Genomic DNA, 24,239 nt, shown 5'->3' on the forward strand with positions numbered 1-24,239 from the left:
GTTGGTTTTGAAAGGAGGCAGGATCAAAGAATTCATTAAGAAGATGGACCTCTTGGGTTTTACTTTCAGATTTCAGACAGAAGGCTATTGGGGGTGGTGATGTGACTTTCCACGGACTCTAACAGCCCCCAGAGGTGGTGTTCTATTTATGGGTACACCCAGCTTTGCTCACAGTCTGTGTGAATCTCATTCTCGTACCCATTCCTTTCTGAGTTCCTTGGGCTCTTTTTCTCTTGTGTGCTGCCTTTCCAGTCCAACTCCCATAAGAATTCCTAGAGGTGTCAAACCCTGGAAGCAGCCAGTCCTTTCAACGTCATAGGCTCTGGGCACTGTTGGAGTGACCTATAGGCCTGGCTCAGGAGAAAGCCACCTGTCTACTCAGCCTAGTCCAGGTCAGTCCTTCCTTGTCACAGTAGTTTGAAGGATCCTCTGTAGAGAAGAAAGTGGTCACTTGGGCCGGGCAGTTGGTGGCTTTTTGCATAGTGCCTGCCTAAATTGTACTGATTTGTAAGATCAGACAAGATGCTCAAGAGAGTGAAGAATGGTATCAAGACACCAAAATATGAGCTACTGAGAGAAGGAGAGATCTATGCACTAATTTATAGACTGACTTCCTCTCACTTAATTTTGTAAACCAAGAAAATAAGGAACCCGTGTGTGTATATGTATATACATGCATACACAACTATGCATACCCACTTAAGGCTCAGAACATGACGACATACAATTTGTTTGTTTTTTCCTTTGTATTTTGTTTTATTTTGCTTTACGTTTGTGGGGGTTTTTGTTTTTTATTTTGTTTTGTTTTGTTTTTCCACCACAACTCAAACACTGACTACCTTGTCACAAGAGGATTGACTATTTCAGCTTACCTGTTATGGATCTGGTGGTGGCACTTTCATAAAGTGGAACTCCTTCTCCTGCATTGTTAAAAGCTTTTAGGGAGATTACGTAATGGGAACTTGACTCTGGAGAAAAACAGAAAGAAAATAAACATGCTGATTTATGTAGTTACTGAAGTATCCAGGGCAAACATTTTCCTGCAATAAAATTTAATGTAATTTATTAAGCAAATTGTTGTTTAAAAATGAGTGAGTTTGATTCCTGGGAAGAAAATGGCAGTGGTGACAATATAGTTTTTAAGTCTTCCTGAATCCACATAAAAAGAGACTGAATGACTAGATAGACAACCGGAGGCATTTGGACAGTTACAACAAAAGTAGGTGACAAGCTATACCCCCAAACTCTGAAATACAATTGCGTGTGGTCAAACCACAAGCAACCTTAGAACTTGTATGTTATCAGCATTGGTGTAGGAGAAATCAGAGAGAAGCATCAAACTTCAAAACAAAATAATTCTAAAATAGTTATCAGTTAATGATAGCAAATGCAGCAGACCAATCTGAGGACAGTAAATATCAATACTCAAAAGTAGCTGGCAATCTCCTCTCCAGGACAGGACTTACACTGGGAATAAACTCCTGGGACCAGAGTTACAATTTGAGCACACAGAAGCAACAGAAATGAAGGGAAGAGAAAGACCAGATAAAAGTAGAAGAGAGAAAAGTCATGAAATTTGGAAACCAAGCTGCCATATAGTTTTTAGTGTGTTTCTGGAGTTGACCGACTTTCCTTGTAAGGGGCCCCGATAGTAAAGATCTAGCTTTACAGACCACATCGTCTCTGTCATGTATTTACCTATACAACTCTTCAGAAATGTAAAAATCATTCTTACTTCAGTGGGGTTCAAACAAAAATAGGACCTGGTGTGGCCAGCAGGCCACCGTTTGTGGAGGTCTCAGCTCGGGTCTAATGAAAAAAAAAAGACAGGAGAGGAGCTCTGTGTATTTAGAAAAGCAATCTGAACATTTGGGAACGTAAGGAGACAGATCATGTGAAAGAAAGTAAGCAACAAAAATCTGTTGGGTTAATAAAATAACAAAATAAACTGAAGAGAGTCTCATTCCTGTAGACAAGCACACCCCAAAAAGAGATTGAAAATACACAAGGAAAGTAGATCAAACCTGTAATTTATTATTTCGAAATGAGCTAAATAAACAACATTAAGAAAATTAAATGCCAGATATGGAAGAGTAACATAAATTACAATTAGGAAAAAAAAACCCACCTCAGAAAGGACATAATTTCTTGACATAATTCAAGAAAGAATGTGTAAGCAAAAAAATAATTTTAAAAATAAAGAGTAACTAGATGAACAAACAAGCACAAGAAAAAACCAAACAAAAAGAAATTAAGAGAGAGTAAAAGAACGCAGGAGAGAGTGATGGATAGAAGAGAAGGAAAATCTAACCAACAAGTAATAGTTGTTCTTGAGGAAGAAAACCAAAAAAGGGGGAATAGAACAAATACTAAAAATCGTAATTCAAGAAACTTCTACTGAGTTAAAAAAAAATCTTTAAGGCATCTGGACAGAAAGAATACATGCCTTGAAAGGGGGAAACTTCAGTTATGATCAGACTTTTGGATAGTCACATTTTATGCCAGAGAGAACTGAAGTCATTTATTTGAGATATCCAAGGTAAGAAAATGTGACTCAAGGATTTCATAGTTAACAAAAGTTAACTATAAGTATAAAGGGCACATCCAAGTTGTTATCAACATATAAGCAACCAGGGAGTATTTTTCACGTGATCCTGAAAACTACTGAACTACTGAAAAATGAGCTCCTAAATGACCAGGAAAGATAACCCAATAGTAAACTGGTGAACAACAAGTGTTAGAACTAAGGGATAGTTAAAAGAGGGAGATTTTATTTTGTAATGGGTACATGTCCTGTTGTAGTGATCTTATAATCAAAAGTCAAAAGTAAGTGAGATTAGGGGTAGTGTATGCAAAAATCAGTATTTCAATAATTATTATTGATGGTAATGCCATTATTATTATCATTCTGAGACTAATGTAATGTGGGATAAAGCAAATGAATAATCATGAGAGATTATAATTCTATCATCTCCTGCGTCCTTGAGAACCGGAAGATTAGTATGGATGGACGGGCATACAGATTGATGTAAAATAGAAGAGGTATATAAAGTCTTATGTTCCTAAAATTTAATCAGAAAATCAGTTTAAACTCAAAGGGCATTGTATGTCTGTTATAGTTCTGTCCACTGAAGAAGTCTATAGAGACCTTGTCAATAATAAGCATCCCTAATATCCAGATTGGGATTTTGAAAAAAAAATTCTTTTTTTTTTTTGCACTGCGAAAAACAAGGGGTTCTTGTAAAACTGGTTGATTCCTGGTCTGAGGTAAGACACATACCAACTGAGCCTGAAACATCTTGATGTAACCAGATAGAAAGGCAACAACAAAGACTAATAGGTTCATGTCAAATGGATTCAGGAATCGAATTGAAGAGGTGCCCAAAGACCAAAGATGAAGACAATCTGAGCTTCATTAAAGGTAAGAGTTGCAATGAATTGAAATCCAACAAATGTACATGAATGTAAGAATTCATAAAGGTATTTTAAAAAATAATAAAAGCTGGTCACTTCTGAGGCTGCCGGAAAACCTAATTACTATCTTGAAAACGGAGTAAAGAATCAAATATTTATTCTGTCTTTCTCTAAATTCTACGACTATGTAACCACACAGCATGCGAGCAGAAGCATCCACTTATAATATTATTCCAACTAACAAGTAAAAACTCATTGATATAGTTCAAATTTTACTATTTTGCAGCCCCAATGAACAAATGGATCTGGACATTAAGCATTGATGATTGCTAAGATAAAATAGCAAAACACAGGCATTATGTATCTTCTAAAGAAAGAACACACCCCTTTCAGAATATTTGCAAAGAATAGAACACATTTAGTCTGATTAAACCTTCAGATCCAAATGCCAATTTGCAAGAAATAGAGCAAAAAAAAAAACAAAAAAAAAACAGTTCAAGTCCAACTTATAATTCTTTAATCTATATATTTGTTGCTTGTAGTTTTCTGTATCTTTCAGTTTACAATTAAAAAGGTATTAAAAATGAGTGAATTTATCCCTGACAATGAGTGTTCTTTGAAAATTGATTAGATAGCTTTTTCTTCATGAGATTGTATGTGATCTAAATATTAGCATTTGAGATATTGGCATTCCAAACCACAACGACACAAGAGCCACCATATACCAAGAGGAATAAAATAAAATTGTTTAATGTAGTCAAAGGGCTTCTATTAGGTGAATTGCTTCCTCTACAAGAGGGGGTATTTATTTATTAATTTTTTCCTGTCAATCTAGTTTACTAATAAGAAAGTAATCAGCTGGGATGCCTGGGTTTCTCAGAGGTTGAGCATCTGCCTTTGATTCAGGTCGTGATCCCGGAGTCCCGAGATCAAGTCCTGCATCGGGCTTCCTGCACGGAGCCTGCTTCTTCCTCTGCCTGTGTCTCTGCCTCTCTCTCTCTCTGTGTCTCTCATGAATAAATAAATAAATAAAATCTTAAAAAAAAAAGAAAGTAATCAGTTAACAAGTGTTAAATGCTCTTGGAGCTTAAGTAAAAGATGGACTTCTGTTATCAGGTTACAATCATAATTCTGGGCAGAGAAAACAATGAACAATGAAAGACTACATAAAATTAATCAGTATAGTGTGTGATACAACTTGTGAATGCTATGTGAGTTTAGAGGCCTGGAGAATACCCCAAAAGTACTTTTCTGCTAGGAAATATCCTTTATAGTTAATGGAGTAGAGACAAAGCCTAATTTCAAACATATTTATCTCTACAACTACAACATAAACATTTACATTAAGGTCAAATCCTATAAAATTGCCTTTCTGTGGGTCAGACTGCAATTTGGTTTCACATAATATACATATAGTATATATTTGCATCATTCTATATATTTGTTTATCAAGGAAGTAAGAAAGAGGTCAGCAGTTCCAAAATTCATGTACTTGGGAACTAGGATTTTGATTTGGTTTGGTTTTACTCTTTAAATCTGAAGGGGAGAGAAAAGGAGAAAGGAAGAGAGGGAAGCAAAGAGAGAGCGAGAAAGAGAGAGGAAGAGACTTTGTCACAGGGTATAAGATGGTGCTAGACAGTAATTCCTCTGAGTAATTCACCGAAGCAATGGAGCCACCACCCCAAGATGTTATTAGCATATGGAAGGCAGTCTTCTAGCCTATCAACATATGGGAAGCCACAAATCTATAACCTCAGATTCCTATATACGCAAATGCATGCAAACCTACACATATTCATGGGAAAATAAATGACGACGTCTGGGCTTCCTTCGTCAACAGGTCAACCATTGAGGTCAACAGCAACAAATTAGAAACTATACTAAGGAAGTAAAGAGGGTGAAATAAAATAATAAAGCAGGTGTGCTTCATGCAAAGGGATTAAGTATGCTTCATGCTGACCTCTCTATTTGGAACTCGGCGTAAAGACTGTGACTGGATCAGAGGCTCTTCACTTTCTGCTGTGAGTTAAGAGCTGAAGCTCACAGGTAGCATGGTCTAGGAGACTTTGACTTCATGCCTTTACCTCTCTGTCTCCACCTCCCAGCTGCCCAGTTTACACCTCCCTAGAAAACATGCTCTGAAAGCCTCCACAGCCATTTGTGCACTATTGGCTTTCTGTCTCTTGGGGTGCATATAATTTCTCATTTAAGAGAAAAAAAATAGGTCTTAACTGGCTCATGCTCATTTTACTAGCTTCAGTTTTTTATCTCAATCTCAATTATAACATGTGCACCTCATCTAGCTGCTATCTGGCTCCTGAGCAGTATTCATCATTTCTCAATCTCCCCCCCACAGTAAATGTAAATTAACTGTCATTTCAGTACTGATGCTTGCTTACAAGTCTGATGATCTGAGTAATGGAAACTTCTTCCCCTTGATGTCTAGCTGTGACATGGGACATGTTAGCAAAGAATCTGGAGTTTTAAAATTTCTTACCCTGTTGGATTAACGAATCACACACGTTGTTAAATTCCACAGGTCCCAACTATGCTGTGCACACCCCAGGGGAGACCTAGCTTAAATTTAAATAAAACATGGCAATGGCTTCACCTTGGGAGAGGTAAACAGATTTGCAATGGAGTTGAAACTGGTATAAGAAAATTGCTCAGAGCTAGTGGTCCTGGAGATGATTTGGTCTGGTCTTCTCCTGTTTTCAGTTGGTAATTTAAGGACCAGGTAAATTCGCTAACTTTTCTAAAGTAACATAGAGCTTCCAAGGAAGTGAAAGACCTATGTCAACTCCAATCCTTTTTGTCTACCTTTTTTTTAACCTTTTTTTATGAAAAAAATCTTTCCTTTATATCCTTCATAGTCTACCTGCCTATTAACATCTTTTGAGCTTCCTCTGGCCTCTGTACAGTGCTTTTATCAAATTGCTCCTGGATCTCCTGAGGAATCAAAAGGAATATTTCATGCTCCCCCAAATCAGCTTGAACTACAATAACAAAAATATCACTCCGGTATTGGTTAATAGTGGTCAGTGAGCTATAATGCTTTGATCACCTTTTATATTGTGAAATTGGCATCTTATTTGCGTGTTGAGGGGAAAGATCCTGGGAGCAACCCAGAAAAAAACGGTTTTCTCCCCATACAAAAGGAGAGTGTCATTTATTGGCACATCACTAGAGGGCAATGTGGAGCTATTTTCCTGCACATGCTCAGAGCTCTTAAACTTTAAAACCAGTAAATCACAAAAGAATTGCCTGGAATTGCTCCCTCTATAGAAGAATCAAACGAGTTAAACACATTCAATATCATAATTAATTCCAAATGAATTAATCATTAATTATGGTCAGACCCTATTGTTCAGGAATACACTTAATGACAATTATGACAGCAAATTTTTTTTTTTTTTTTTTTGGATTTACTGAAATGATGGCTTGAAAATGTATCAGTTGCCTCTGGAAAATAATGTGCAGCGGTGTTTTTTTCATTTGAATTCATTGTGATCAAATCGTAGTGAAATAACTTGAATTTTGGTGGATGTTTATGGGAATTATTTTAAATTATGGATATTCTGAGTGATTCTACAGAGTTCAAATTATTGGTCAGGTTTTCATCACTATTTGGCCAACCTTGCTTACAGCATACCTAGGATTGGGATAACGGATGCTGAAAAAATACTAAATAACTCTTGGAGCATCTAAAATACATGGCTCCTGGCCAGTATCCTCTCTGTGACTAGGGAAAAAAAAAAAAAAAAAAGGATTAAATGCATATTTACTGGTTATAGGGGTTGTAAAGATAAGGGATGGGTAATAGAATTCTTGGTTCTCCTTCCCCAGAGACTTGGTAGGTGAGAGACCCATTATTCTAAGAGCTTCTGTTGAGGCTTTCTTGAAGGTAGTGAGATGAATGGCTCTCTGGGGTGGGAGGAGTGAATCAAAAGACCTGTGGAAAGCTCCTCAGGGACTCGACCAAGATGCTGTACTTGGTAACAGAAGCCAGCGAGAAGAACATCATTATTTTTAATTAATATTTGGTGTGAATTAAGTGCCACAGGCATGTGCCAGATTGCCAGTCCTTTATTCATTACAGATTACGTACTTTACTCAGTGGTCCCCACCCATGCCAAGTGCTTGTCAGGGCCCAGTCTCCATGTTCCTGCATCTTTTGCCCTCCCCATTAGCACTGCCAACAAGTCAATTAGAGAAAATTAGAGTGGTAGCTGTTTTCCTAATGCAGAAGCCTGCTCATTGCAATGAACCAGGGCTACCACATGCACAGAGTACAGGCCACCGGATCACTGGCAGATGGTAAATGTTATTGGACACCTCTGACTCCACTGGACCTGAACCATTTAATTAAGTGTAATGGGTGTATAGCAAATAGATCTGATTTCATTGATCTTCTAAAAGGATGAGTAATTCATATATGAGAAAGGTGCAGTTTATATAAAACATTCAATATTCAATTCTATTTCATTACATATACTTCTTTGCAAATTTAATTAATAGCTAATCTAACCAGCACCCTTATAAAGATTTTTGTCTCATTTTGTTTTTCCTTTTCTAGGAACACTGTCCAAAGAATAGTCAGGTCATAACAGGACTTGCTTATTAACTCAGGTAGTCTGCGTGAGTATTTGAATTAAGGTAATTTTTTTTTAACCTACCAAGTTCTATCACTCACCAGGAGAGAAGTCAGGTTAAAATAAAGTTTCTAAGAACTGTTTTAGTGCTTGGCAGATAGAAGATGCTTAACAAGTATTTGTTAAATTGATGAATGTATGAGACCCAGCAAGGCTATATTACTTAATGAAGTTTACACAGCAAGCCCCTAATCAATCTGAAAGCAGATTTCAGACTTCTTGGTCCCAAATTGCACTTTCTGATACCTATACATTCATGAAAAGCCAGTCTGAAGAGATTGCACAACGTTTCTCCTTCTCCCTTGCAACAGTTATTCTTTACCCATTCATTTGCTTATTCATTTATCAATTATCATTGAGCATCTTCTTTGTGTAAGACACGGTTTTAAGTTTTCTAAAGTATGTAAAGATGAAGGGAAAAGTCCCTTATCTCCCTTGATGAATCAGTTTTCTTTTTCTTACTAGTTTTATTGAGAAATAACTGACATAGATTATTGTATACATTGAAGGCATGCAGCAAGATGCTTTGACATATATATTATGAAATGATTACAATAGGTTCAACTAATATCCATCTTCTCACATATATATATATATATATATATATATATATATATATATATATAAAAGGAAAATAAAATCTCCTTATGATGAGAACTCATCATGCACAAACACACAGAAAAATATGTCACAGCTTCTTTATCCATTTATCCATCAATGGACACTTACTTTATCTCCATGTCTTGGTATGGTAAATAATTCTGTTATGAGCACGAGATCTTTTTGAGTTAGTGTTTGCATTGCTTTTGGATATATTCCAGAAGTGGGTTGCTAGATCACATGGTAATTCTATTTTTAATGTTTTGAGGATCCTCCATACTGTTTTCCATTGTGGTTGCACCAATTTACAATTCCACCAAGAGTGCAGGGGGGTTCCCTTTTCTCCACATCCATGCCAGCATTTGTTATCTTTTGTCTTTTTGAACTAGGTCATTTGATGAATCTCTTATTTTTTTAATAATAAATTTATTTTTTATTGGTGTTCAATTTGCCAACATACACAATAACTCCCAGTGCTCATCCCATCAAGTGCCCCCCTCAGTGCCCGTCACCCAGTCACCCCATCCCCCTGCCCTCTTCCCCTTCTACCACCCCTAGTTCGTTTCCCAGAGTTAGGAGTCTTCATGTTCTGTCTCCCTTTCTGATATTTCCTACCCATTTCTTCTCCCTTCCCTTCTATTCCCTTTCACTATTATTTATATTCCCCAAATGAATGAGACCATATAATGTTTGTCCTTCTCCGATTGACTTATTTAACTCAGCATAACCCTCCAGTTATTATGAAGACGTTGTGTTGGAAGCTTTAAAAAAAAATCAGAGTAAAGTGTAAAAAAATCAGAGAGGCTTTGTGGAGAAGATGGCAATTTTGCTGAAACTTTTGGTGAAGGAAGGTTGAGAAGAAAGGGTGGAATAAACAAGTGCAGGCTCATAGTGGTTGTAGCATCACACAAGCTAGGATCAAAGCTTGCAGATAGTGACAATTTCTCCAACTCCTAGTACTAACATATATTGGATGCCTAATTAGGTCCTTTCTTAACTAACTCACATCCCTTATTTTATGTAATCCATACCTTAATCCAGTGTCTGATACAGTAAGCACTCAATAAATATGTGTTGAATGGATGAATAATTACCCCCCCCCTTTTATAAATACATGGAAAAATTTTAATTCCAAAGTTCTTATCCTCTGTACTACTTGCTTTTTACTGAACGAGAGGTGGTGAGTTGAAGAACATTTTTTTACACATTTTGAATTGGGCCTTTAGGGATTTTAAATCCTCAAAACTATGTAGTCCAGGAAAGATGAAAAAGATACCGAAAGTGAGTATATCTCAGAAACCATTGTAATTGTCCAGGCAGAAAATCACAAGGGCCGGGGCTGGAGTGGTCTAGCCCAAATGAAGAGCAAAAGATGGGTGTGAATAATATAACCTGTAGATGTGTTTGGAGGAAACACGGGAAAAGGGAAAATTCAAGAATGACCCCTAGATTTCAAGTCTGGTTGTGAGATGAACTTATTGCTGGGACTAAGAAGTCAAGAAGGGAGAGAAAAATTTCTGTTTCTGTCTTGTTTGGTATAGAGAGGAAGTGGCCTCACAGATAAAACAGACTGGCTATTCTGGGCTTTGGTCCTGGTCTAAGAATTATATATACATGAAATGTGCTCACTCTAAGTCTTGGGAAAGGCTTGCATCTACTTTTCCAGATACCCTCCCAAATAACTGCTTTCCCGTTCCCCCCCCCCCCCCACTGAAGTAACTAGTTGTTTTGGGGTTATTTAGGCTCAGACCAGAGATTATCTCCTTAGAGTTATTGGCTGTAACTTGGTGAGCGCTACCAAATTTACACAGTATCTTCCATCACATTCAGGAAAAGCAAGCTCTTTCATGGGTATGGTGCTTTGCTTTTAATAATATATATTTTTTAAATCAAGTAGCTCAACAATATCACAAAGTAGATAGAAGGGATAATCATTTCCATTTTAGAAATGGAGAGACTGAGGTCCAGTTGAAATCATTTTAGCCAGAGAAGACACAGGAAGAGCTGAGAGCCTTGCATGAGCTCAGGTTTGTTCCTCCCACAGTGCCCAGACAAGAAGGTCTGGGGTTTCCTCTGAGCATTCCGCAGGGCAGCCTTTGGTCACTAACTAGAGCAGAATAAACATTCTTCACCTGCTACAGTTCGTGCAGTTAGTGATGTGTGCTTTGTCAGAGAACACTCAGAGTCAGAAAAGGTGTTAAATGCTCAGCTTATGAAGCACGACAAGCAGTTTACAAATGGAGGACTTAATGAAATAATTTCTCAGTAAAGCTTTATATTAGGCAATTTCCAGGGACAGCATCACCAAACATATACAAGACATCCTCTTGGGTTCATATTTCTTGAAGAAAAAAATGCATTAGATAAAAGGCAAGGTGTTACTATTGTATGACCACCTGTGGCCTTAAAAAAAAATACAAATGCTGTTCATTTAATTAATTCAAGGAAACCAATCATTCCTTTGGTTTAAAAGGTCAAACTGACTCCCCAGTGTAAAGAAAAAAATAAAATACATTAAAGTCTTTTGGTTAGGAACTGAAAGAGGGAGCACATCTTTCCCTCTTACAAATGCTTGCCATGCCTTCCTCTCTTCCTACTTCTTTGTCCTTTATCTTTACTTCTAGGCTTCTGACTCTCCTGACTCATTCCTTTGAGTTACTAGGAGGGGCGAAGGGAACAAGGAAGTAGAAAAGAATAGAAAACAGAAGATATGAAGAGGAAAAAAAAAAAGAAAAAAAAGAATATATGAAGAGAAAGAATGATAAGTACATTAATGCATAGATCCTGGGGAAAAAGGGTAGATGTTACCATAATGCCTCGAGTCCTAGTTATGGGGACTTGGTGTACTGGGTACCAACCTTGCATGTTTCATTATGCTTATTGTCACCAGAAACCTAAGGAGTGGGTACAGTGACAGTCCTCCCTTCAGGGATGAGGAAGTTCAGGCTTAGTGATGGTCACAGGACTCATTAAGAAGCAGTGCTTGAATTCAAAGCCAGATCTGTCCTACTGTCCCTGGGTCACTACAGCATAAAGACTGGGTATGACAGTACAGGCAAGAGGCCCCAAATAGTTCGTACTCTCTTTGAAATGGAAAAGACACACAAAAGGAAGTAATTTGGGGAACTTCACCATGCATCACTTTAAGTAGAGACCAAATTATTTTTTTTACTTTTTAGTAATGTCCATACCATTTGATTTTCTAACATCACCGTATACTAACATATGTTATGGGACTATTATTTTATACTTTGATTTTGCCTTTTCACTCAATAAGTATCTAAAATGGTGAGAGTGTGTGTGTGTGTGTGTGTCTGTGTCTGTGTGTGTCAAGGTAGCCTGCTCAATCTGTCAGGTTCTGTATTCACTTAAGTTCCTGCCTTTATCTGGACAATGTCTTTCATTATCTGAATACCGATGTTTAATCACCAAGTATGCCAAATGATACTCAAACACTCCAAGAGACATGCAGCCTACATGCATTTATGGCTACATTTAGTCACAATCATAGTTTTCATTTCTCCATGTACTCTTGCTTTTGCTTTCTTCATTATCTTCATACGAAGACCCATTTAAGGTAAGACCTGAAGTACTATAAAACAGCATTGTCCTGTAGCTCTTTCTTTGATCATGTAGATTTTCCCTGCATGTGCTATCCAGTCTGGTAGTTACTAGTCACATTTGGCTTTTGAGCACTTAAAATGTGGGTAAAAGACTGAGGAACTGATTTTTTTTTCATTTATTTAATTTTGATTACTTTAAGCTTAAAGAGCCACACATGACTATTGTGTTCCATGTTGGACGATATACCTGCATAGAAGCTCTGTTTACCTTTCTCTCCTGTGATGTTGCCATGGTTACTATGGGCTTGTGGGCAGTGTAAAGAGCAGATGGAGCAGATTCATTGTGAGGGTCCCTGCTGTTATTTCTCTCTTCGAGTATGAAATAACACTACCTATACATGCTATGATTTTATAGCCTGGTCTGAACTTTAACTTAATAGGTTGCATGCATATATCACACTTGAATGTAAACCTAAAGCACTTGTATATGATTGTATATGATTCAATATCTTATATACATCTTAATTAATTTCTATGCCCATGGTACTAGCATTGACATGACTGATGAAACTTTCAAGAACTCATAGTTGTCAGTTCTGTGCTCTAAAACTGGGACTTGTTGCTCACTTAATTATATACTCAACTCCAGAAAATATGACTAGATGGAAAATAACTTTGTTAATAATGGAAAGGAACATTAAATTAATGACGATTCTAAGGTAACTGTAAAATTGAACTCATTTTTAACCTCATGCTTTAAAAAAACATGAAGGAATAAAGTCAGAATAATTAGGTAAGAACAAAGATCTGGTAAAAATAATAGCTACCAATGATAAATGGCACAAAGAAAAGCATTAGACCATTTGATCAAAAACAAATATAGCTTCTGACCTAAGTTCCTAAGAAATCAACTAGCATTTTAATTACCCCTTGGATTGTCTTGGGATGAGTGAGGAGGAGAGTGAGAGAAAAAAAATTAGACAAAATTAAATGGACTAAAAATAAGCTGAGCCATGAGTCAACTAAAAGTCAGCATTAATGGTAATATTCAATAGATATACGGGAAAAGTATAAAATTCTGTCAATATCAGGAAGCTACTGAAACATAAAACAAAATAGACTCTTTGGTCCCAGCAAAATATATTGAATTATAATATTACTGATATAGACTTGGACTGCAATTGACAGGTTTGTACATGATTGCTTTAAATGGACTTTGACTGTAATACAGCTGAATGTTTGGAAAATTCTGCTGAAAGACTGCAAGCAGAGGGAAATAGTGAATAGCAACCTAACTGGTTGCAGGGAGACAAGCATGTGGGTAAGCCTGGCCTTTCTTTGGCATCTTGCTTAGTGAGACCCAGGAAGGGGGTAACGAGCCAGGGGAGAACATTTAGACGTGTAAACTCTAAATGGGCTACCAACCTAGAACCCTGCTGGGTGTGACCTTACTGAATTCACAGGACCCCAGGCTTTCACAGAGAAGCACTGAGCCCTTACAGTTAAGGGTCAAAAGGACAGGGTCCTTCCTTCCAGGCCAGAAAAGGTGAAAACTCAGGTGAGAATTCATAGTAAGGCCATGGCCCTGAGTTTAAAACGAGTTTAGAGTAAGTTTGACTACTTAGAAGATACATACATATTCCTGACCAATTTTCTAAGCTCCATCTTTTTTTAAATCTAAGTGTGAACTGTATTATCTTTAAGATATAAATTGTTGATACTGTATTTTAAATTACTAGTCACTGAGCCAACATTCAATCAATGGTGTTTGTTTTATTATTATGACCCATACTGAATGCCATCTCTTCTGTTTATTATATATTTAATTAAAACTTTGTTCACTTTTTTGGGGGTCCCAACTTTCTCTTTGATGCCTATTCTCTCTCTTAGAGGTCTGCAAGAATCATCACTCTGGTGCAGCTGGGAGCAAAAGCATTATTTCACCACTTCTATGCCTATGTAAAAACAATGCGGATGGATACTCATCTGACGCTGTAGATCGCAAAAGGAAACATGCTTCCAGGACTGGTCACCTTCTCTCCCTCTGACACTCCTCAGCCCCATTTCCTTTGAAAATCAAGGATTTTGAAAATTTGGGATTATCTCTGAGACCAGGTGGCTTAACACTGGGGTGATTTATAAGGCAAGAGATGTCTCTGGTGTTTGCTACTGGCCATTTGAATACATCATTTGCAGATGAAACAAAACTTAAAACAAGCTGCAAGTACAAGGATAATCTCACCATTCTTAGACTTTTTTGTTCATCTGAAATATTGGTTTATAATTTGTTGCTCATCTTATTTATAAGATTTCACCTTGAATCATGGTTAGTTGATGTATTAAATCAAATCTACTAATAAAAAAAAATTCTGTCAATGAAGAAATTCAAAAGAGTGTGCTCTAATTTCTGAGAGCGTTTTCCAACAGAGATTTCTAAAAGACACTGCCAACAACAAAATCAATGAGAAAGTGTTAAAAATCTTAAGGAATCTACTCAGATAGGGAAGCTCTCACTTGTTTCTCTAAATTTTATTCTGTTGGCTAAACATCATAATATGCTCTATGTGTGCTCCTATTCATGCTACACTGCTGAAAGGAATATTTTCATTTTTATGTTATATTTATTTCAGCCCATTACATTTAGAATTTTAAATGCATTGTGGAAAAGGCAAAGATCAAATCTAGAAAATTAATACAGAAATACATATAGGACTTGTCTAAATATCATTTCTACACTGTCAAATACCAAAACTACCTGAGTGTTTTGAAGACTACAGAAATTTTTTAATATTATAAAAACATAATAAAGGGTTCAGATTTCAAGAGAATGCTCTAGTTATTTTGTTGTTCATGAATTTTACTTTATTGGGCATTACTTGAAATAGGATGGTTATCAACAAAGACTAAGATATTTTTCCTTTGTGAGTGTAAGCAATTTTTCCTGCACTGTAATTATTAGAAGATAATTTGACTCAAAGATAAAATAATAAAGTAGGGAAGTATAATTAGAGAGACATATTTAATAGCACAGTAGTAATTCCAAAGATGAATCAAGAAATATTTTTCAAAAAAAATTTTAGTGATGAATGTTAACATGCATCATTGTTGTCCTTTCTAGGATTCATGATGATGAATACAGTACAAACTGTATTTGTCATAAATATATTGTGTTAAGATACATACCAAGCTGTTATAATTAAGAAAGGCCAAAATACAGGATCTTAAGTAAAGCAGAAATAACAGTTTAGAAGTGAGCAGAGCAGTGCTGGTCATGTGGCCGTGCCACCCTCTGTGATGTCCATCTCGAATTCCTGGTCATCACCCAGCTAGCCAGAAAAAGAAAGGAGTCTGAGTGCTCACATGTGCTTGTGCATTCTGTGAAGGGACAAAGCCAGAGCACAGCACTGTCACCTTTACTTTTCTGCTCTGGCCAGAACTTAGTCATGCAGCCATCCACACTTGTAAAGAAGGTCACACATGAAACTTGCCCTTGGCCAAGTGACAAAGTGTCTTGCTAAAAGCCGGAAGATGGGTCTATCAATAAAGTTGCTGTCTTTGGGTAAAATTAGAAGAGGAAACCCATGGAAAGTTCTTTCCAAAGGAGAATGAGATGATTACCAGGATGACTCAGAAATAAATTACCAGGATGATTCAGAAATAAAATGATAATTACTTATACACGCTCCTTCCTTTAATTCAAACCACCCCAATAAAAGGTGAGCATTCATCTTTTACTCACCTTGCAGGCAGGGGCCATTTTTCTCTATTTTTATTTATTTTCTTTTTTCTATTTTATTTCTCTATTTTTGTAACATTAGTGCCTACCAAAGTTTCTGGCATATAGTAAGCACTTAAAAACTATTTGTTGAATGAAAAATTAACCACTAAATGAAGAAATTTGAAAGTAAAAAAACTGATGCTCAAAAAGATTAAATATCTTTGCCAAGGTCAAACAGCTTATATCTGGTAGAGTCAGGATTCAACCCAAATCTCTTTAAAGTTTTTCTCCAAAGCAATTCTCCTGTAAAAAAAAAAAAGTCCCTGTGATAAAACAAGCCATCTGCTTGAGAGAAGCTCTTCCTCCGTAAACTGAATATAAAATCTGTAATGACTACAGCTTTGTCAGCAAAGGATTTGTTGTATTTCTTTTGTGGAATGTGAAAGACACTCATGTTGGTCTCATAAATTTCCTAAGCAATCACCCAGTGTTCTCTCAGCCTTTTTGATGTCAGAAACGTCTGTGGTTGACTGATTTTCAAATGAATAATTCTAACAAGTAGGCTCGTTTCTAATGTGCTGCATTTTTGCTTATGATTATAAATAGTAAGGTTAACACCTGATTAATGGTTGTTTTAACAAATGCTCAATACTAGAACACTCGTATATTCCTGGTCTCATCCTTTACCCATCAACTATAATGATTTCTGAACTGATCCCTTCAAAAACCATTAAATCTGGTAATGGACTAACTGGGCTCTCATCCATGGTTTTAAGTATTAATGCTCACTCAGGAAATGAAAAGTTTGCTGCTTTCCCTTTATCCTTGAAGGCAGAATTCAGAGAGAGTTTGCTGAATATCTATCTAGCATAGGACAAAATTTCCAACAGTGTGAGAAACATCACGGTGAGGATGCATGTGTGGGTGTGTGTGTGGGTTGGGTGTGTGTGTACTCCTATTCGTAGAACTGCATAAGTGTTCAAAGACTATGTCCAACATTTACAAATTTGAAAGTTATGAAACAATGTATGTGGGTAAACAAGTCGATAAATGCAATATCTGGAAAAACAGAGACTCATTACATTATTTGCACATATTTGAAAGAGAGTAAAAGACAATTTGAGCAAATACAAAAATACTTCCCCTCAAAAGTATTTTTACTTTACTTTTGTGGAAATGTTTCATAAAAGTTGGGATTTTTGAATTTTCCGAGTTACTCTGTATTTTGTAATATGGTAGATATAGTAGGGAAAACCCTTACTACTTGCGATGGTTAATATTATGGGTCAATTTGACTGACCACAAGGTGCTCAGATTAAACATCATTTCTGTGTGTGTGTTTCAATTAACACTTGAATTGTTGGACTGAGTAAAGTATATTACTCTCTGCAATGTGTGTGGCCATCATCCAGTCCATTGAAGTTCTAATAGAACAAAAGGTAGACGAAAGAGGAATTAATCCTACTTTTTCCTGCCGCACTGGTTGAGCTGTGACATTTCAGCTCATCTTTTCCTACCATTGGACTAGGATTTATAGCATCAGCTACCTAATTCTCAGGCCTTTGGATTTGGACCGAATTCTATCACTAGCCTGCCAACCCTCCTGGGTCTCCAGCTTGCGTGTGTGTATGCATGTGTGTAGGGGTGTGTGTGTGCCTGCATTATATATAATATATATCTCCTATTGATTGAATTTATCTAAAAAACTCTGACTAATATAGTGTTCTCCTTCTGTCCATTCTCCACTTTTTCTCCAATCAGAAAATCCATGAACATGTGCTGGGACAATGTTTAAGCACAATAAAGACTACATTTTCCAAACTTGTAGCTCTGCTTTCATGAGAAAGGGGGATGGTTTTTCTTTAAATATGAAGGAATAAAAAGAAGAAAAAAAGACTTTGTAAAAATATATGTGAAGTGGTTTTATATACTTTACTTCTTTAATCTTCAAATAACCTCAAGAAACCTGCATTTGTTTTTATTTGGCAGGTGGAAATTGAGGCTTAGAAAAACTCTATAATTTGTCAATGTTCTTCCAGATAATAAAAAAAAGGGTCAGATTTTAAATTAAGCCTTTGATTCCAAGTTAGTGTTCCTTCTCTTCAGCCATAATAGGCAATATTGCTTCTCTCTTTGGCACTTGATATATGTTGATAGAATTGCTGATTTACAGCATTAAATTCTAAACACATTAATGCTTCAATAACTCTATCTAATTAGCTGACTAGACTTATCCAAGTAATTTTATTTTGCTGTTATTATAATGTTAATAATCTTGAACAATTTATTATGATTTTTGCACCTTTAAATGTATCTCACTGATAATAATCAATTCTAGTCTGTTCATTGACTCAGAGAACCAAGCGAAGGACTGGAGGCCCATAATTCCTTAAGAGGCAACTTATTTGTAGAGAAAACAAATTGTTCTACTTATAATATACTGGATAAGCTATCCTTATTCAATTTGACATATATTTTAAATAGAATACAAATTATACATAGTCTCTTCGCACTATTCTAAAACTTCAGTTGGATTGGCTCCATTTGCTAGATATTTTTCAAAGCTGTACTTGACTTTCACAAGATAACTTATGGAAGATTCTTAACCTGATGTAATATAGTAGAGTGGTTAAGAAATTCTTTGAGTCAAGTAGTTTGAGTCCTAGTTCTGTCACTTCTGTGCTATGAGATTTGGTGTAAGTCACTTAAGCCTTCTTTGCATCAGTTTAACTTTATGCAATTGGTGTTAACCCATCTGTAAGATGGCACCAGTCAGAGCACTCTTCTCCTGGGATTACTGTGAGGACCCAGTGAAGCAGCACAATAAAATATAAAAATCTGGGCAGATACTAAATGTTCAATAAATGCTATACCTTGCCATTATTATGTGCCATGCATGCCTTCTAGTATTTGTAAAGTACATATTAAGGGAGTTTCCTAAGGGTTTAATATATAGCAGCATAAACAACATGTTTGTTTTATTGAACATTATTAGTATCAGTTTCAATCTTATTTTCTCCTCAAAGTCTATTAATAAAATATAGTTTATGGAAAATAAAAATATAGTCTTTGCATAAAAAATTTTCAAATGTTTACAGTCATAGCCCATTCAGAAAAAAGAAAAAAAAAGTCTTAAATGAAATTTGGTTCCTGAAGACACATGATACTTGTTTCAAAACAACTTCATTCTCTACCACTCTGGCGAGGCCTGTTTTCTCCTCCTTGAACACTTGTTCTTATGAAGGCTTGGAATGCATGTTATGATCATTTGACTGATTGAGGGAATCAGGACACAATGTCTAAGTAACTTGACCAACAACAGAATAATCACTGTGCTGCATTTTAGAACTTAAAAATACTTCCCACTGCCATTGAGCAAGTGAAGCACCAAGAGAGAAAATGGGCATTTTCAATAGATGAAATCTCAAACTACTTGTTATCAAAAATTCTTTAAATATATTGCCTTTGAAAATCCATGTGTCTATGCTTGAGAAAAACAGAAAGTAACAATTAAGAACTGAATTATTACTCAGAATTGTGAGATAACATAATAGTAAAGAACATTGATAGGATTAAGTTGAAGCATAAGATCATCACCTTTCTGCCCCAATCCTATAACCCCTCCAATAAACACTTCTGTACAATAATTTTATAGTGTTCTCTGATCTCTGCTCAGAAATGACTAATTGTTGTGTAAGACTTGTGAATTAGATTACCATAAAGATAAATCATTTACTTTTATTCTGGTGGGTATAATTCCTGGCTCTGCTTTTATTTATTTATCTAGAAATAATTTGATTTCTTTGCAGCAAATATGCTTTGTTCTTAGCTAGGAAAAAAATTAAAAACAAACCAAACCAAAATCCAAACCAACAAAACCCTTTGTGCATTAGTTACTGTATTCCATCCAAGTGTCTTTTTTGTCTCTTCCTGAAAAACAAAGGCCTTGCCACATTACAGAGAAGGTAGACGGGGATGAATGCAAGGCTGGTATTCAGTTTCCAATTTGTTTCTAGACATTAGCATAAGAAATGCGGCTGATGAGCAAGAAGAACACAATTCCTTTGGATAACTGAGGTAATATTCCCTTGACTACAAAGTGAGAATCATTCATCTTACGCTTCTAATGCCAAAGCGACGAATCCTCTTGCATGTCATTGCCTGCTACTCTAATGCTTTCTTTTGCCAATAACATTGTTTTTTGTGTTGAATTCTTTCTTAACTTTTCATTATTATTATTATTATTTAATATTGGTCATGCTGCTTTAGAAAGTAGATGGGACCTGATTCAGAAGTTAAGAAAAAAAAATAAAAGGAGGAAAATAGAATTATATTTTCTTTTTTTTTTAATTTTTTTTTATTTATTTATGATAGTCACACAGAGAGAGGGAGAGGCAGAGACACAGGCAGAGGGAGAAGCAGGCTCCATGCACCGAGAGCCCGATGTGGGATTCGATCCCAGGTCTCCAGGATCACGCCCTGGGCCAAAGGCAGGTGCCAAACCACTGCGCCACCCAGGGATCCCTAGAATTATATTTTCTATTGCTTTCTTAGGGCTGCTGTAACAACTTATATAAACTTGGTGGCTTAAGTTTAGAGATCTATTCTCTTACAGTTCTGAAGGCTAGACGTCCAGAACACATTTATAGAAGGCGTCTATCTAAAGGGCCACATGCTCTGGAGGCTTGAAGGGAAAATCCTTCCTTGCCTTCCAACTTCTAGCTGCCAGCATTCCTCCCGGCTACATTGTCCCAATCTCTGCTTCACATGATCTGTCTTCACATGATCTCTTCTCTTGGTGCCTCTCCCTTGTGTGTCTCTTATAAGGACATGTCCTTGAACTAAGGCCCTCCTAATACTCTGGGAGAATCCTATCCAGAAATCCTTAACTTAATTACATCTGCAAACACTCCCTTTCCTATGAAGGTTGAAAAAGCCCTGTTTCTAATTTACAGGTTCTGGGGATTAGGAGGTGGACATATTTTTGGTGGGATCCCTATCAAATCATTATTATCCTTCGTAAAGAGGCATACCTAAGAATAATCAATAACTTCTAAAATGTCATTTCTCTGCTAATTGTTGAAAAAGCTATGTTGACATTCACTTAAATGCTTCTAGAGAAAAGGATTCCTTGGCTCATAACATTATGACTTCTCAGAAATACTCTAGGCTACCAGCATAAATTTTTAATCCCTCCTAATGAAAATGTGGTTTATATAAGATATTTAAGGGGGGGGAGAGCTTTGTTGTAGTTCTGCTTTACTTAGTGTTTACATAAATTAACATACAATAGAGCATACAGCCCAACTTGCTCTGCTTTATTTTAATGATTTATAACACAATCGGTTATTTCTGAAATATATGGCCATTTTTTTTTCTTATTCTAAAGAGATAGTAAAATGCTTAGTTTAGGGGACAACCATTCTTACTGAGTGAGTAGAATTTAAGATAACATATATTTTCAAGTATGATTAAGATGTTTTTCTGGAATTTGGGCTGTTTATAACCAATGGCCCTCCAGAATGACCATGTTTATTAAATAAAATATGAAAGTAGTTTACATATTGGATATTCATCTGATTACTTGACTGATTAATATGCTTCGGGGTAGATATTGCTAGAAAAAATATTCTATTCTATTACTGTCCTTAATTTGTTGATTTATCTATAGTAGTCTCATGATTACTATATGTCTTGTCCTCTATGTTTGTCCAGTGGAATACTGATCATTAAAACACATGTACTCACACCCAAACATGCAGAATATCTTGAAAAATATAAACATTTTTAAATACAGTATCTAATGAAAGGATTTGCCGGTTTTAAAATAAGGATTTCTTTAAATTATTAACTGTATAAATTGTAATTATCTAAATCTCAACTATTTGTCCCATATCCTGCTCTCCCCCTACAGCCACCCTCAAAACAATTAAATGCTCAGGCACAGTCTTATGAAACATAACAAGATTTATATCATCATTAGCCACTTGGATATAGAGAGGAAGCCAGGATATAATGTCAAGGTGACAGGATAAGTCAGGTGTCACTCAACCGTGTGTTGAGTGAGAACTCTCCGAAGTAAGTAAGAGTGGCAGAAATTAGACTCCAGATGTCTTTATAAGCATGTCAAGTGCTCCACCCTAGAATTCTGGATATTTAACTGAGCATTTAAATAGAACTACCAGTGTGTATGGTACAACTGCCCAGCTTAGCTAAAATTAATTCACTAGACCTACATCTCATTTGCTTTCCCTTGACTTTATAGCCTTGTACATATCACAATATATCTTCTTCCATGAGAGTGAATCCTATCCATCCTTTAAATCAAAATTCTCAAGCCAATATTTCTACCAAAACTCTTCTAACAACCTCATATCTTAAGTAAGCTTCTGACCTACCAATGCAATGATTGTTCCTGTAGAAACTTTTGACCTCATTTATTCTTTTAAAGAAATTCTGTTTTGCTTATCCTATAAGACTTTGGGAGCCTACTATATTTCAGAAAATATGCCTTACTCTTCTTAGCAACCTTCACTATCCTCAACATGGTGTCTTGATACTTAACAGTCACTCAATTAATAATTATATGCAATAATGACAAATGATAAACTATTTGGTTTTTTAACATACTATCCACCACAAAAGAGATGTATTTTTTTCTAGTTAAATAACTGTCTGAACTATGAAAAATTCATCCATTTAGGGTTTTGATTAATGTGAACTAAATACTAAATGGTCAGGATGCCTGGGTGGCTCAGTGGTTGAGTGTCTGCCTTTGGCCCAAGGCATGATCCTGGAGTCCTGGTATCGAGTCCCACATCAGGCTCCCTGCATGGAGCCTGCTTCTCCTCTCTCTGCCTGTGTCTCTCCCTTTCTCTCTGTGTCTCTCATAAATAAATAAATAAAATCTTAAAAAAAAAATACTAAATGGTCAATATTTGAAAATGAAATTATAATTTAGATAATATGCATTATGTTATATTGAATTCATCTATATAAAATAAAAGCATTGAAACTTATCAAGGTGAATTTCAAAGAGATTATGAAATGCCAAGAAAATAAGAAGATATATTGTTCTGTAGACTCATTAGAGTCATATTCCATTCACGGATTTAGAATATAGATATTGGGTAAACAATATTGACAGGGAGAAATAATATACAACAAAGATAAAAGACATAGGTAATCAAATCTGTGATAAACAATAGGCATTCACATGTTCCTATAAAAACTTGCTCTTAGACTCCATTCATTGAAACTGTCAGAATAACATTGTATTATAAAATTACTAATATTAATTTGAAAACGAGGAGAAATTCCCTGTATAAATAACAAAATCATAAAATAATAACAACCACCAGGTGAGCTGACTTCCTACTGAAATAGCTTATACAGTATACAATATATGAATTTAATGATGTATTCTGATCCTCCAGTCTTAAACACAGTTGGAGTTATGTTCACTATTGTTTCACTGTATATAAATGCTCTGAATAAGATAATTGGGGATATAGAAGGGGTAAATCTACCCCTTCCCTTTTTATTTTCTTTACCATTAAATGACTTTTCAATGATTTTTTTTTTTTGTAATCGAGCTTTTTTTGGTCAAAAATTGTTTTCCACAATTCTTATACTCTGCTTCAAGAAATACAAAACGGAATTTTGTTAACTAACACCTATAATGTACTTCATTTCAAAATAATAAAATGTTCTCTACATGGTGCTTACTCATTTTTTATTCATGTATGTAAACTATTCTTGAAGCTGCTATAGTGCATTGATTTTTCTGATTTAAAATGTTTGCATGTCATAAACTCCAAAATTCTATACTCCATGCATGAGGGGATTTTTTTGATGGAGGGGGGGTGATGCTGAGGTTAACATTATAATTTACATTGTATTCACTGAACTCAGAATGCACTCTGGGAGTTATAAAGGTTCATTTCTCCACAGGCTTAGAGTCCCATTTCTAAGAGCACTCAAGTTAAATTTATTCTCCAAAAATACAGTACGACAGTTAGGATTCATTCTTGATTAGATTAGTGACAGAAATCAGGAAACATATATGATGCAGTTTGGCATATTTGGCATTCTTAAAAAGCTAAAAGTTTTGGCACTCTGAAATTATAAAACGATTGTTTATTTATTTATTTATTAAAAAATATTTTATTATTTATTCACTAGAGACACAGAGACAGAGAGAGGCAGAGATAGAGGCAGAGGGAGAAGCAGGACATATGCAGGGAGCCTGACATGGGACTCGATCCTAGGTCTCCAGGATCACACCCTGGG

General features: G+C 35.9%; 1 protein-coding gene across 7 annotated transcripts in view; it reads right to left on the reverse strand.

The window, feature by feature from the left end:
• The window catches only part of DCC (DCC netrin 1 receptor), a 1,086,625-nt gene that overhangs the window by 128,418 nt on the left and 933,968 nt on the right, over positions 1-24,239 (reverse strand). For all 7 annotated transcript variants that reach the window (XM_077892657.1, XM_077892647.1, XM_077892640.1 and 4 more), the window contains one exon: positions 873-968. In XM_077892657.1, coding sequence (XP_077748783.1) covers positions 873-968 — 96 coding nt within the window. The remainder of the gene's footprint in view (positions 1-872; positions 969-24,239) is intronic.

This window comes from Canis aureus, chromosome 1 (genome assembly GCF_053574225.1).
Source record: "Canis aureus isolate CA01 chromosome 1, VMU_Caureus_v.1.0, whole genome shotgun sequence".
Taxonomy (NCBI): domain Eukaryota; kingdom Metazoa; phylum Chordata; class Mammalia; order Carnivora; family Canidae; genus Canis; species Canis aureus.